Source organism: Eucalyptus grandis, chromosome 6, assembly GCF_016545825.1.
Source record: "Eucalyptus grandis isolate ANBG69807.140 chromosome 6, ASM1654582v1, whole genome shotgun sequence".
Classification (NCBI taxonomy): domain Eukaryota; kingdom Viridiplantae; phylum Streptophyta; class Magnoliopsida; order Myrtales; family Myrtaceae; genus Eucalyptus; species Eucalyptus grandis.
In genome coordinates this window covers 29779846-29793927 of record NC_052617.1, presented here as the reverse complement: position 1 = coordinate 29793927, position 14082 = coordinate 29779846, and the positions used below count along the sequence as shown (strand labels likewise).

The 14082-nt window shown below is 37.5% G+C and overlaps 1 protein-coding gene across 1 annotated transcript; it reads right to left on the bottom strand.

Annotated features, from left to right (window-relative positions):
• Window positions 1-4170: 4170 nt before the first annotated feature.
• Window positions 4171-13567, bottom strand: LOC104442137 (golgin candidate 3). The gene is given in 17 exon segments (XM_039315664.1): window positions 4171-4685; window positions 5464-5649; window positions 5905-5959; window positions 6498-6700; window positions 7120-7185; window positions 7287-7583; window positions 8789-8935; window positions 9060-9143; window positions 9255-9364; window positions 9367-9421; window positions 9945-10009; window positions 10098-10236; window positions 10399-10563; window positions 11386-11505; window positions 12151-12249; window positions 13139-13195; window positions 13198-13567. Coding segments are annotated over 17 exon segments (2358 nt in total). The 5' UTR covers window positions 13369-13567; the 3' UTR covers window positions 4171-4346.
• Window positions 13568-14082: the final 515 nt, after the last annotated feature.

Here is a 14082-nt window from a genome sequence, read left to right as displayed (position 1 = left end):
TTGGAAATTCTAACGAGAGAGAGTTTAAATCTCGTAAATGAAACACTAATCTGGTAGTCAGATGCCATATTAGCATGTGTTTCAACCTTTACCAGCTCCTTGTTGAGCAACACCAATCCTCTGTTTGTCTTCATCTGAAAATCCAAGCATGCGTACCTTAAGAACCAGAACCTGAAAATCTCGAGAGAAGGTGACAAAAAAAATCAATCAAAAAAGTACCAACTGAGAAATCATACCTATGATGCAGCAACTCTATCCAGCAAGATGGGGCTAGCAATACCCAGCTTCAAATTTTCCGGACTTAGTTTACTCTATTATTGAGCTTTGCTCTCAGCATGTTACAGGTAATGCATATGAAGTGCAAAATCAAGCATGTGTAAAGGAGTCATCTTACCTCTTTACTGTGATTTCTCTGGAAATAAGTCGCAAGCAATTTGATCACGATACGCCTGTAGATGTCACCCACATCATTAGAAACAGCATTAGACAACAACTTAGTAATATTCAAAGTTCAAAGAGATAACAAGTTGTCAAATATTTTGCTATCTTCACGCAAAGGATTTAAATGCAGATTTTTCATAGAACACCAGCATCAAATTTTTCATCTAGCCTAGATACTAATCAACACCAGGCCATCTTCTTCAGCAATTGGGTTTAAGAACGTTGGAGTATTGACACATTAATGCAGGCACGCATGATCCTTCTTTGCTAGCAGAAATATTGAACTTAAAGATAAACTCCGATTAAATGTATAAGTTCTCAATAAGCCTCTCCTGAATTCTCTCTATGTGAATATCCATTTCCATAAGAATAGCAATATTAGGACCACTGGAATGAGCCATCCACTATAAAGCAGGATTAACTCGTTTTAGCCAGCAGAATTAAACAAAGAAATGTCCCAATTTCAGCAGCAGATACTTAAAATTAGTAAACTATGAGAGAAACAAAAAGTTCGACAGCATAATCACAGCCAGCCAACCTGTCAACTAGATAATCTGAGTCCATGGACATTAACAAGTTTAGTTACTTATAAATTAGTCATTACTCCAATGGGAAAAACAAAAATGAGGATATGTTATTCTTTTTATCAATAATATACACTGATTTTATACATTATAATGGAAATGTAAAGAGGACTTCATAACGTTAAAATTTCTTTATGTTAAAAGAAGTTTGTTTTTCCCAATTGTCACAATTAGAAGAATAACTACGTCTCTATGTGATTGTAGTTCATTTGGACTCATATGAAAATTACGTAGAGAGAAAACAAATTTCTAGTGAAATCGCTCATACCAACTTTTGATTTTGCACATTGTAATTTGATTAAAGGTGCATTTGGTTTAGCATTTTAAAAGCCTATTAGACAAATGCAAAGTAGTTTAGCCTAAAGGGTTTTGGGTAGATGTAAAGACCTTTTGGTAAACTACACTTTAAGAAACAATTTCGAGAGAAATGCCATTTGGTAGAAAACATTTTTTTTTAAAAACCCTTTGGTGCTTAATATTAGTTTATTAAATTTTATTTGTTTAAAATTGAAAAAAAAAATCAAATATATATAATTTTTTGTAAAAAAAGACCAAACCCTAGGAGCCATGGCCACTGGCAAGCTAGATTTAGCGCTGGTGGATGTTGATCAAGGTTGCTCGACATTGGGCTACCTTTGGCAAGTGTCATGTGCCACCTAGGTTGCTCAAGGTTGTGCGATTTCCAATGGCCCCTTGTCGGGGGTTGTGTGACCCTTGCCTGATGTCCTTGACCTTGGGCAACCTCGATCGATAGTTGTTGGCATCAAATCTGGCTCGCCGACAGTTATAGTCCTTCACCAGACTGACAAAGGGTTTAACCTTTTCTTTTATAAAGAAAATAATGTGGGATAACATCGAAAAATTGAAGAATTGATGAGGACAATTTTGGAAAGAAAAAAAAAAGAGGCCACTATTTGTTCAAATGCCGAAAGCTGAAAGTTAGTTCCTAGTAGCATTGGACTTTCAATTTCCCAACGCTGGCTTTCAAGTGAAAACTCCAAAATAGTTGAACCGTTTCTTCAAGGGACTTTGGAGGTTGAAAACTTCTTGGAAATGCTGAATCAAACACACCCAATCCCATGCATGGCACATACATCCTAACTAGTATAGTAATAAAGTTATAGGAGGATTTACAAGTTTTACCATAATGAAAGGGGAAAAGAACGTTTATATAAGAAATTATAGACTATTATAACATAGAGCACCACAATTCTTTCCAAGATTAAAGTACTTCTGGCCAAATTTCATAATCGAAGTTAACATCCTTCACTTTGTTGGCCTTTATAAATTATGGTTATTAGCCAAAAGAGAAAATCGTATTTAACTTTATGGATAGACCCATCGGTTATATGAAAAAATCTCAAATAAGGACACAAAGTGAGCATACTTTCTCAAATAAAGATCCGAAGTGACCATTGTTCCATATAATGACCCGAAATGACTAACAAGTCTCAAATAATGACTTGAACTCGCCGGCTAGCCAAAATGTTCATCGGCCGGTGAGCGCGTGACATTTCCGGTGGCCGGAATATGGGCAATTTTGTCCAAAAAAATTATATATAGAAATTAACAAACCCTAAAAACAAAACTCCCAAACTCTTCACGTTCTTCTTCTTCTGCTCTTCATCTTTTATGTTCTTTGTCCCCTCTTGTTTGGAGAACCCAAATTCTCTATTGATGGTGCAAGATCCCTGTCTCCTTGAGTTCCAAAGGTACGTGCCCTCCCTCTCCTCTCTCTCTCTCTCTCAATTTGAACGAAACTGACCTTGGTTGAACGGGAGTGTGAATCAAAGTGTATGGCGAACCTAGGAAAAGATAATGAAGAATCGAGGCTCTCGTGTTACACACGAATGTTTCAATAACGAAAATGTGGCTTTACTCAAGATTTGTCTTCTTCGTTGGAAAGAAACGAAGACGGAAAACAAAAGAAGAAGATGTGAAGAAACGAAGGTAGGGGTTTCTTGTTGTGTTTCAATTCGTGTTCCATTAATAGAAAATTTCCGTGCTCCAAGTGAGAGAGGACAAAGAACGGAGAAGATGAAAAGCAGAAGAAGAAAAACGTGAGAATATGAAGACTTGAAGAGTTTTTCTTTTTAGGTCAAAAGAACGTGAAGAGTTTGGGGGTGGTTTTAAAGGTTTGTTAATTTCTATCAAATTAATTTGATTCAAATTCATAAATAAATGAATAATAAAAAAATTGCTCATAATGAATTCTCATTAAAAATATTAATTTACGATTTATTAATATCATTCATTGTTTCAAGACAAGCGTGCGCATGGAAAATACCTTCTCTTCTAGGTGCTCATACAAACGTGCATGCGCATAGAAACATATCTTAATTTATTTTGAGTCCTTCATTACATTTGCTTTCCTTTTCATGTTTACGCATAGAAACCTATCATAATTTATCCTGGGTTCTCATTACATTTGCTTTCCTTTTCACGCTAGGAAACAGGGCAAAGCATCTAAAGCTGCGCATAGTAACACTTCAATTTCTATACTCTTTTATTATCCAAAACAAAAAATAACAAAAATTCATTTGATAACGTCAACTAATTTTTCAACTCTCCAAAATAGAAAAATAATCGGGAATAGATTTAAAACATATATAAGGTATAAAAAAGTAGCATTTTTTTTTCAGGAACAATTTTATTTTCTTTCTTTTCTTTTCTTCTTCTTCTTCTTTGTCACCCACCCTTCCCCATCGTCTGCCACTGCTGGTCACATGCTGCCATACCCCGAATGCCGGGGAGCAAGAAGAATAAGAGAGGGAAAAAAAAATCTAAAAAAAATTATTAAAAAATTAAAAGAAATTATATGTTATAAAAAAAAATTATAGATCGTATCAAATGCAATCTTATTTTTTTTCTATTCCAAAAATAAAAATTTTATACAATTATTAAACACGTTCTTTTACTTAAAATTATTCCAGAAAATAGATATAAAAAAGATTTTTTTTTGAGAAATTATTCCTCAAAATAAAAATGTTATCAAACACACTATAAGCGAGATGCAGAGAGCCATTCCATCGAAAGCATATTCACCGTGTTCACAAAATGCCGTCTTTTTCTTGAGATGAAAAATCACATGAGAGGTCACAGAAAATCTCTTGCGCACATATACATGTGCAACCGGCTTTTGAAGTTTGCAATGGCAAATCAGCACTGATGTGCATTCTTATTATTCACATTGATGTCACAAAAATCGGGGGCGAACAATCTTGTATTCAAACGAATCGCAATAGGGCGGTATGACAAAAGCAGCGCAGATTACACAGCAGAATTTCCTATACTTGGTTAATTACATGATTCGGCATTGATTTATCCGGCAAAAGGTCTAGAAGTCCATGATGTACTATCCGAGTTGTATAGAGAAACTGTGGAGAACTCAGACCCGTAGCGTTCGGGTGGTCGTGTATTCCCCTGAAATGGCAGGGCACTGGAGCCTTGGCTCATGGATGGGCTAAATCTTGAGAAACTGGGTGGGGCTCCAGCCGCTGCAGATGTTCTGTTATCTGGTAAACGTGGAGTAGTGCCAACTGCATCTGGACTTTTTCCACTAGTATCAACTGCAGAGTTGGTCGTGGATGCGTCACGGTCCCTTCTCTCCCTTTCATCAGACTCTTTGAGAAGAAAATCAACCCAAAGATCGGCAATGGACTGACAAGGAATGCCGGAAATAGCATTAGGTTGATAATTTACCCACTTAAAATGGCATCGTGAAGAAAAATGACATGAATCAATCAACACCCTTCAGGGGGCAAAGAAGACTGCATTTTTTGGGCGCACTGAAACATTAAGGAATGAGGCTCGAGCAATCTAAAATTCAAGAGCTAAAGGACTGACAGACGATGTGAGAGATGTATCGGAAAAGCATTAATGGAAACTAAATCAGCCTGGCAATTCAGGCAGCAAGGCAGAGAGCGAGAAACAATCGTTTGTGGAAAAAATCGTTTTAAGATGGAGCAAATGCAAGTTTTAGATGCAAATGCGGCAATTCCATACATGCAGAAAAGAGTGTTTTTGGATCAGAACCAGATCTGCTACTTCCGACTGGTTGAACTGAGAACCAAACCAGACAAATGCAAGTTTTAGATGCAAATTTGGCAATTTCGTACATGCAAAAGAGTGTTTTTAGATCAGAACCAGATCTGCTACTTCAACTGGTTGAACTGAGAAAAAACCATTCCCCAAGTTTGACCATGCTCAACTAGTTGACCGGTCTGGTCAAAATCAAGTATTAACTCTTAATCAGTTTTTGGGATGATGAGTAATTAAATTACTCCACATGCTTATCCATGGGGTTTGTTTTGGCCATATATACATACAATCTCTCCTCACTTAATAGTGAAGTTTTTGGATTGGAAATTCTATCGAGAGAGAGAGAGAGAGTTAATTTACCCAGCGTAAATTTAAATCTCAAAAATGAAACACTAACCTGATTGTCAGATGCCATGTTAGCATGCGTTTCAACCGAACTTCCTCCCAAGATACCTCCTACTAGACGGCCAGGAATACCCAGGACACCCCGAACTACACCTTTACCAGCTCCTTGTTGTGCAGCACCAATCCTCTGTTTGTCTTCATCTGAAAATCCAAGCATGCGTACCATAAGATCCAGAACCTGAAAATCTCCAGAGAAGATGACAAAAATATAAAATCAATCAAAAGGTACCAATTGAGAATCATATCTACGATGCAGCAACTCTATGCAACAGGATGAAGCTAGCAATACCCAGCTTCAAATTTTCCAGACTTAGTTAACTCTATTAGTGAGCATTGCTCTCAGCATATTACAGGCCCCAGATACCTAAACTGACCTTTCTCAAGGTAATGCATATGAAGTGCAAAATCAAGATGTGTAAAGGAGTCATCTTACCTCTTTGCTGTGATTTCTCCGGAAATAAGTCACAAGCAATTTGATCACAATACGCCTGTGGATGTCACCCACATCATTAGAAACAGCATTAGACGACAACTTAGTACTATTCAAAGTTCAAAGAGGTAACAAGTCATCAAATACTTTGCTATCTCCATGCAAAAGATTTCAATGCAGATTTTTCATAGAACACCAGCATCAAATTTTTCATCTAGCCTATAGATACTAATCAACACCAAGCCATCTGCTTCAGCAATTGGGTTTAAGAACGTTGGAGTATTAACACATTACCGCAGGCATGCATGATTCTTCTTTGCTAGCAGAAATATTGAACTTAAAGACAAACTCCAATTAAATGTATGGAGTAAAGTCTCAATAAGCCTCTCCTGAATTCTCTCTACATGAATATCCATTTCCATAATAATAGCAATATTAGGACCATTGGACATGAGCCATCCATTACAAAGCAGGATATACTCGTGTTAGTGTGCAGAATTAAACAAAGAAATGTCCCAATTTCAGCCGCAGATACTTGAAATGAGTAAACTATCAGAGAAACAAAGAGTTCAACAGCATAATCACAGCCAGCCAACCTGTCAACTAGATAATCTGAATCCATGGACATTCTATTAAGTTGGGTCATGCTCTGCTCAAGTGCACGCCGCAATTTTGCATTATCTTCCTCAAGTTTGTCTACTCTGTTATTCCCTTCAATCAGCGCCCTTTCAACTTGAGAGAGTTTGTCCAAAATTTCTTCCTTCTCCCTTCCGGACACCTCCACCAACTTGTTTGCATTCTGTAACAAGTGGACTAATCAGTAGACTCATTTTAGGAAATAAGAAACTAATGAAGTACGAGTACAAACCCTGTAGCAAACAAGCACAAACATTTGAAATTTATTTTAGTATATGTATGAGCTCCCATATAACTTGCTCGATAAGAAAGTACACTTGTCACCCAAGTAACATATACTTTAATTGAGAACATCAATTTTCATTAAATCTCACTGTTTCCTATCAACAACTGCAAGGACATCAAAATAAGAACATCATGCGAAGAAGAGACTTCTGTACTTTTGGGCTTTCAAACATGCAGTCTTTATAAGAACTAACAAGTGCATAAAAACCATGATTGCTGTTATGAGAAAGGCTGTGCAAATTAATAGAAGTTTGTCTGTAAGATCAATCTTAATGATGAAAGGGAGAGAGAAATTACATTCAAAAGCTCCGAGAATCTTGCACATTCTTCTCTTGCCAAAGCCAGATCTCTTGCTAAACGTTCCTAAGTAGAAAAAAGATATAAAACAGCAATATTATGAATAAGAACCCTTCTCTGAAGCACAAAAACCTGATCGTTTCATGATAATGCCGCATTCCATTTACCTTCTCTTCAATTTCCGCATAATACTGACCAAGGGCAGTCTGAAGATTCAGCAGCTCTATGTTCTTGCCATCTACAATGCTCATGTAATTTGCAATTTTTTTATTCAAGTCTTCAATGATCTCCTTCTGCTTTTGAGTTTCATTGCTACTATTCATCCGCAACTCATCCTGATTTGCTATTGCTTGGTTAAGAGCTTTCTCAAGGTGCATAATCTGAGTTTTCTGAGCCACATTGGTCTCTCGCAATTCTTCAATTACTTTTCTGTCCTCATCCATCTTTTCTGATTCTTCAGATTCCTATATGAATTGCAGCATGAAAAATAATCTCAACTTTGACAGCAAAAATTGTAAATTAAATTCACTTATAATGTAATAAGCGATATTCCCTAAGTCTAGCAGAAGCAGCAATAAGATGTGATTCTTAGAGCAGATTAAGCGTTCTCATCCGTGCAGACAGGTTGCTAAAGTACTTGGGGGCATGATTATATAAACCTTAGCCAAAATTAAAGCAACAAGGAAAGAAAAGGAATCTCTGTGCACGAAAATAGATACGAACAAAGAACTCTGAGTCATATTTAAAAAACTAATTACATTCACTCAATCGCATTGGTGTAGAAAGTGGTGCAAAGTTCCGCAATGACTGATGGGCACACTTCTGCAACATTTACGACAATGATTGGACCAGGCATAACTGTAGAAAAAGAGAGAAACGATACTCGACAATGATGAACCTTCCCACTAATGCTAAATGTAAGCAGAAAAAGAAAAAGAAAAGGCCAAATATAAAAAAATTGGAAAACCAGGGCAATAAATCCTAGATATTACAAGATACCAGTCACAATTTAAAATTATTGGTTGTCCATAGTTAAAGAAGCTCAATTGAGAAGAAATGACCTAATGGTTAAAGGGCATAGTGAAGGCCTAAGAAAAAACAATCATATTTTCTAATGAGAACCTGAAAATTATGGATCTTCAAGGGGACATGCCACTTAATATAAAATGATAAAGTAGCTGCACTTATGTGATTAATCCTCTTACGGGGGAAAAAGGTGTAGTTTCTATTGTTATTGTAGAGAGAAGATTTTTTAGGCTATTAAAAAATGTGCAGAACAGATAATTGGAGAGAAAATGCATAAATAGAAGACTAGAAGATGAAAATTAAAACATTATGCTCGACACAATCGGAACCTCTATTTTTATTTTCCTTCTCTTTTTCTCCTCATATTTGTGTTAGCATTGAGGCGAACCATCAATAACCTGATCAAAGTAAAGTGAGGCCTACTACTTTCACTCGTTACTTGCAAGATATTTCTCACAAATAATTAAATGTCTAAGATGAAAAAAGCATACGGGGCCGCCAGCATATTCAGCAATCAGCAAATAACTCATCCGAATGTCAAAACTAATTTAGCATGATTGATTTATTGACCACTATTCTACCAACATCTGATTAAATGACAATTTATTCTGCCAAAAGCAAATAAAAACAATGAACAAGTAACCTTATCCAACAAGTGTTGTTTAAGCCGGCTCAATTCTCGCAATGCTTTGTCCCTCTCTTTCCATGTTTCCTTCAAATCATTCTCCAATTTTTGCAGGGACTGCTTTAATTCGTCTCTTTCACGAGAACTTCCAAAGGGAACTACATCCTGTACAAGTATCTTTGCTTAGAAAAAGTAGCACAGAAAGATTATAAAATGTAAAATCTATCATAATGTCATCATTACTAGTGCCATAGGTATTTATAAATTTATTAAAAAAAAAAAAGATCACCTCATTTACACTACTTTGGGCTCCTTTGATAGTTGAAGAGTTCCTGGTCGTCCTCAAAACAACCTCAAGTTCACTTTTCTCCGCCTACAAAAATCATTAACCACACAGTTTGACAGTGAAGAAATAACCAAAAATGTAATTAACATGTGAAAATTGGGGGGAAAAGCATTATAGACACTAACAGCAGATCACAACCTTGAGGTCAATATTTTCCTTCTCCAGGGAGGCAATCACTCTTTTCAGTCTCTCAAAAGTCCCATCAACATCCTTGTTCTCATGCCTGTCCAATCCATTTTGCAATCTTTTATTTCTAATAATTTCTCATTCAATTCGTTGCGCACTTTATTCATCTCCATGAAAATCTGCCAATAGGAAAAAATAGAAAACAGAAGACATCTGAGTTAGCTCCACCAAGTCAGGAAAAGAAAATGACCAGTACCAAAGATAATTACTTTGACATCAGTGTTCACTTGAGCTGTAATAAAAAGAGAAGGTATTTTGGCCAGAGAAGTAGCTGCTACAAATTTTTGGTCATCGAATTTGGGGCTTCCTTTTTTCCAAATCATTCTACTTTACAAATCTTCATTTGGTTAGTTTGTTGTACTTTGAGAGTGGAAACTTCACGTGAAGTAGCCCACGTAGCTGCTGGCATGTGGAAAAAGTGTCACATCACTCTAGGTAAAGTGCAAGGCCAGCTAGTTTTTCAGGTATATTTGAAGATAGACCTAATTGACATGATTTTAGAACTACAATAACCTAACTAGACATTCTGAAAAGCGATTATGTGAACAAAATAAACAGGTAAGGTAATCCTTACAAACAAAGAATGGTGATGCATAACCATAAGGCATACTAGGAAATCAAAACAAAACCTAAAGCACTTACTTTATCCTTCTCATCCTTCAGTGACTGAAGTTTGGTCTGAAATGCTTCATTCAACTTGCGTTCCTCTGAAAATGAGATCAATATATGAAAGCCCAAAAAAATCACATTCACTCTAATTCACAATGCATAATAATCGCAAGGGTTGGAATAAACCTTGCAATTCAATGTCTACAGTTGCTAATCTTTTGCGTTCCTTCCCCAGTTCTGTCCTGAGTTCTCCAATTTGTAACTGGTGAGTAGCTTGTAGTGCTGCAAGGGACCGGTTTTTTTCTTCTAGCAAATCTGCAAGCTCCTAAAGGGCATTCATAGATATTTGTCAAGCGTATGTATTTAAGATCATCTTTGAGTGACAAGACATAGACTAATTAAGAAAAAACTTCTACCTCCACCATGCATTATACGAAATGCTAGCATCCACATAACAAAAGGAGGATTGAACACAAAGTGCCATTACCTTTTCTTTTGCCCAAAAACCGTCGTGTTCTCCAGCATGCCTAGTTCCATTGCCAGCAATGTCCAGTCTTGAGATAGTACCATTCTGTCCATGATTTACACTGGAACGTGTTTTCAATTGCGATGCAAGTTTGTGTTGCTGGTTTGGTGATTGGCCATTACCCTCCTAAACATTGCGAAGAATATTCAGGCACATTGCCATCTTAAGTTTTATATTCTTCAGGCAAAATAATCTGTAATTTCTATAGATGTATAAAACATCTATGCCAAACGATAATATAGCAGAACAATACCAAATTCCCATTGGTCAGAAAAGGATGACATGGAAGCCAAATAATTTAGCTTTTATTAGTCCAGCTCTCATTTCTAGTCCTCTGTCATTGTCAAGCAGTTCAAATGTCATCTCATAAATGTGTTCTCTATATGACTTTCCTCATAGGACAGATGACAAAATACTAACAGTACCAAGGTTGTTTTTCCGCATCTTTTACAGTTCAGAGACCAGTCTTCAGACAACTGGAAACCTCGCAATATTATAAAATAGATGCCATGGCACAACTAGGCAAATAAAAAAAGATATCTGGCATATTTATGAGTTCTCTTTCCTTGTGTCACTGTTTCATATCTCTAACAATTGTTAGTGACCAAATGCCTGAATGCACCCTTGAGTCATTCTGATCAGCATCTGCTGAATTATGATTAGAACACGTCTATAAACATGAGCAAGAGCGTAAAATATTGATACAGCTAGACTTTCTGATGTAACAGAATAATGTGACGTGAAGGGTCTGAAAGTGAGCAAAGAACCAAGCTTTCAAGTCACCACTTGTGCCAGTTAAAAGCAATGCAAATATAGTAGAAAAGTCAGAATGAATGTACCAACCATTCCCAAGAACATTCAACCAAATGATTCATTGTTAAATAAAAGCAGAAAAGTTTTCTGACAATATACGTCCTTTTCCAAACCAACCTACATTCAATGACCTACCTTGAGTGCATTTGTGCTATTTATAGATGCTCTCATGCTTTCATTTCTAATACCATTGACAGTTGCATCCAGATTCTGCTTCAATGCTCCATTTTCTTTGTTCAGTCTAGAAATATGATCCTGCTTGACAAGAAAAAAGTTGTAAATGAGTGAGTACATATTTTGCAAACTTGGAAAAAATAACGACTGATCAATAAGACAGTGAATCCATCACAACAGACAAGGAGTCATGACAAGTAGCTCAATCATAGAATGTTCATTGCACATGTGTGCCACCGGTCATATTCTTCTTAAGTAGGATAAACAAAGATCAGACTGAAATGAAGATATTTTGAAAACTAATCAGTTTTGAATATTTAAAAGGAAGAGCAAAGGACAAAAAAATTATGAAAGCGCATCCAGATGAGATCCAGGAATGTAATTTTTTAGGAATGGACTAGGTTCACTGGGGAGAAAGAAAAGACAATTGAACAACTTCCAGGGACTATAAAATCTTTATGAGGGATCAATCACATCTGCAAGTTTCAGGACATCAACTATACATAAGTTCAGGTCCAAGCTACTAAAGAACACAATAACCTGCATCTCATGAAATAAATTGCATCAGGAGTACATATCTAGCGGTACGAAGAATGAAACTACCCCAGATGTCAAGCCATTAAACCAAATGGATAGCTTTTGATAACTTTAAAGCACTGATTCCAACGATGCGAGTCTCGTGCATCAATTATCATAATAAGAGCAGCAAATCATCCATCAATTTACCTCTTTTTCCTTTAGCAAAGCTGCATAATTTACTGATAGGGCCTTTATTTCAGCTTCTGATTCTTGTAGCCTTTTGATTTCTGCTTCGTATTGCTCAATCTACCAGATAAGAATAACAATTGTGATTGGACTAAGCAATCCTCACAAATGAAATTACCGAAAAGAAAACAGTAAAGAAAGACCATGCTTAAGACATATATTCTGAGCATCTATTTTTCAATGTATCTGCTTCGCTCTGATTGCGTCCAAAGGCATCAGTTTGTGAAGCAGGAAAAGTTGTGCATATTGACAGGATCAAAGGGAAACATCACTTTAAACCCGGGGGACAAAAATTACACGTCCTGACACCCTAGAGTAGACGGTGTAGAGTTGCAGAGTGCCTAAGATGGGATGCCTTACAAGTACATACAACATTCAGCAGCACCAAAAGTCAAATGCTATCTTTAAGAGTTCACCGCAAGGAACCACAACCACTTATTTGTGCTTAAAGGTTAATGATGAAGTAATTTATTCAGGCTTCAAATGCTTAAAGATGAAGCAATTTATTCAAGCTTCAAAACTGGGGGTCTTCATGCCGTAACTCTAATCCAACTGCGAAAAGTCACAATGTCGAGCAATGAACTCCTTTTGATTTTGCATTTGGAAGACAAGCTCGAATTTTTGCAATGCAGACGACGGTAATTTAGATTTAAATCTCTCAGAACCTTAAGCACGCATGCCTACCAATAAAAAGGGTATGCGTCTTCAAAGTCGGCAAGTAGATTCCAATGTCGCATCTCATCAATTGAGCAACAATATTAGCCACCACAAGTCAATCGAATCTTGCCTAGACAAAACAATTTTCCCTCGACCGCAGTTCAGGAGCGAGACTCATCTATTCAACCCAAAATTGAACATAACAGAGAAGACGCAACGAGCTGAAGCAACGGCTCCACAGGCAAACGCACATCAGATTTCGTGAAAACGCCAGCCCAATCGAAAAGCGCACCTCCGAATCGTGAGCGGAGCCGTATCCGTTGGCCACCGGGGACCGCGAGAGGACGGGGAATGCGCGAGGCCGTGCGAGTTCCTCCGATCGGAGACGGAGGAAGCGTCCCCGTTGCTCCGGCGGTAGATCTCGAGCCCCTCCCCGTCGTCGTCGTCGTCGTCGCCGCCGTCGTGCACGGCGAGGGCGATCTTCTCCAAGCTCTCCCTCCAGTTCGCGAGAGGGCTCAGCATCCTTCGGGCTCCGATCAATGCGGATGGGCAAAAAAAGGCGCGTCGAGGTCGGAGATCGAAGGCCGCCGCCGCCGCCGCCGCCGCCGATCAGGTCAGGGTTCTCGTCGCGCGAGATTACGCAGAGGCGAGAGGGTAGATCCAAAAGGAACCGACCGAAGGAAGTAAAAATCGAAAATACGTTTTAGTGGGAGATCGGACGAGGCTTTCATCAACCGTTTTAGGGCCTTTTCAAGCCCCCGCGGGAGGAATTCCTATCGGCACGAAACTTCCCGATTTATGACGTAAGCAAAGCAAATTCCACTGTCGAAATCTAAATTCATTCATTTATTACATAAAAAACAACAAAAAATTTAGAATTAAGTTGCATAGGATGTAATTTTAGGGTCATTTATTATTTAGTTTATATTTTTATTAATTGCATTAGCAATGGACTGGCGATGGGCGATTATGAATTTAAAAGTGAACGGGTTAAGCCCACATAGCAGGACAAAATTCAGCTAGCACTAGGGGATCAAGTGGGCGAAATTTCCATGGGAGGACGGGCCAAATTGAGGTTAATTTATTCTAGAGAATTAACTTAAATAGGTCTTGAACTTCAGTCTGCCCATTACATGAAAAAGGCCTAAATTAAGTCTATATGATCAAGCTTAAATCTAGTTTTGCACTATATATAAGACATTATGCGTCACAAATTAGATGTCGGCAAGTCATTAT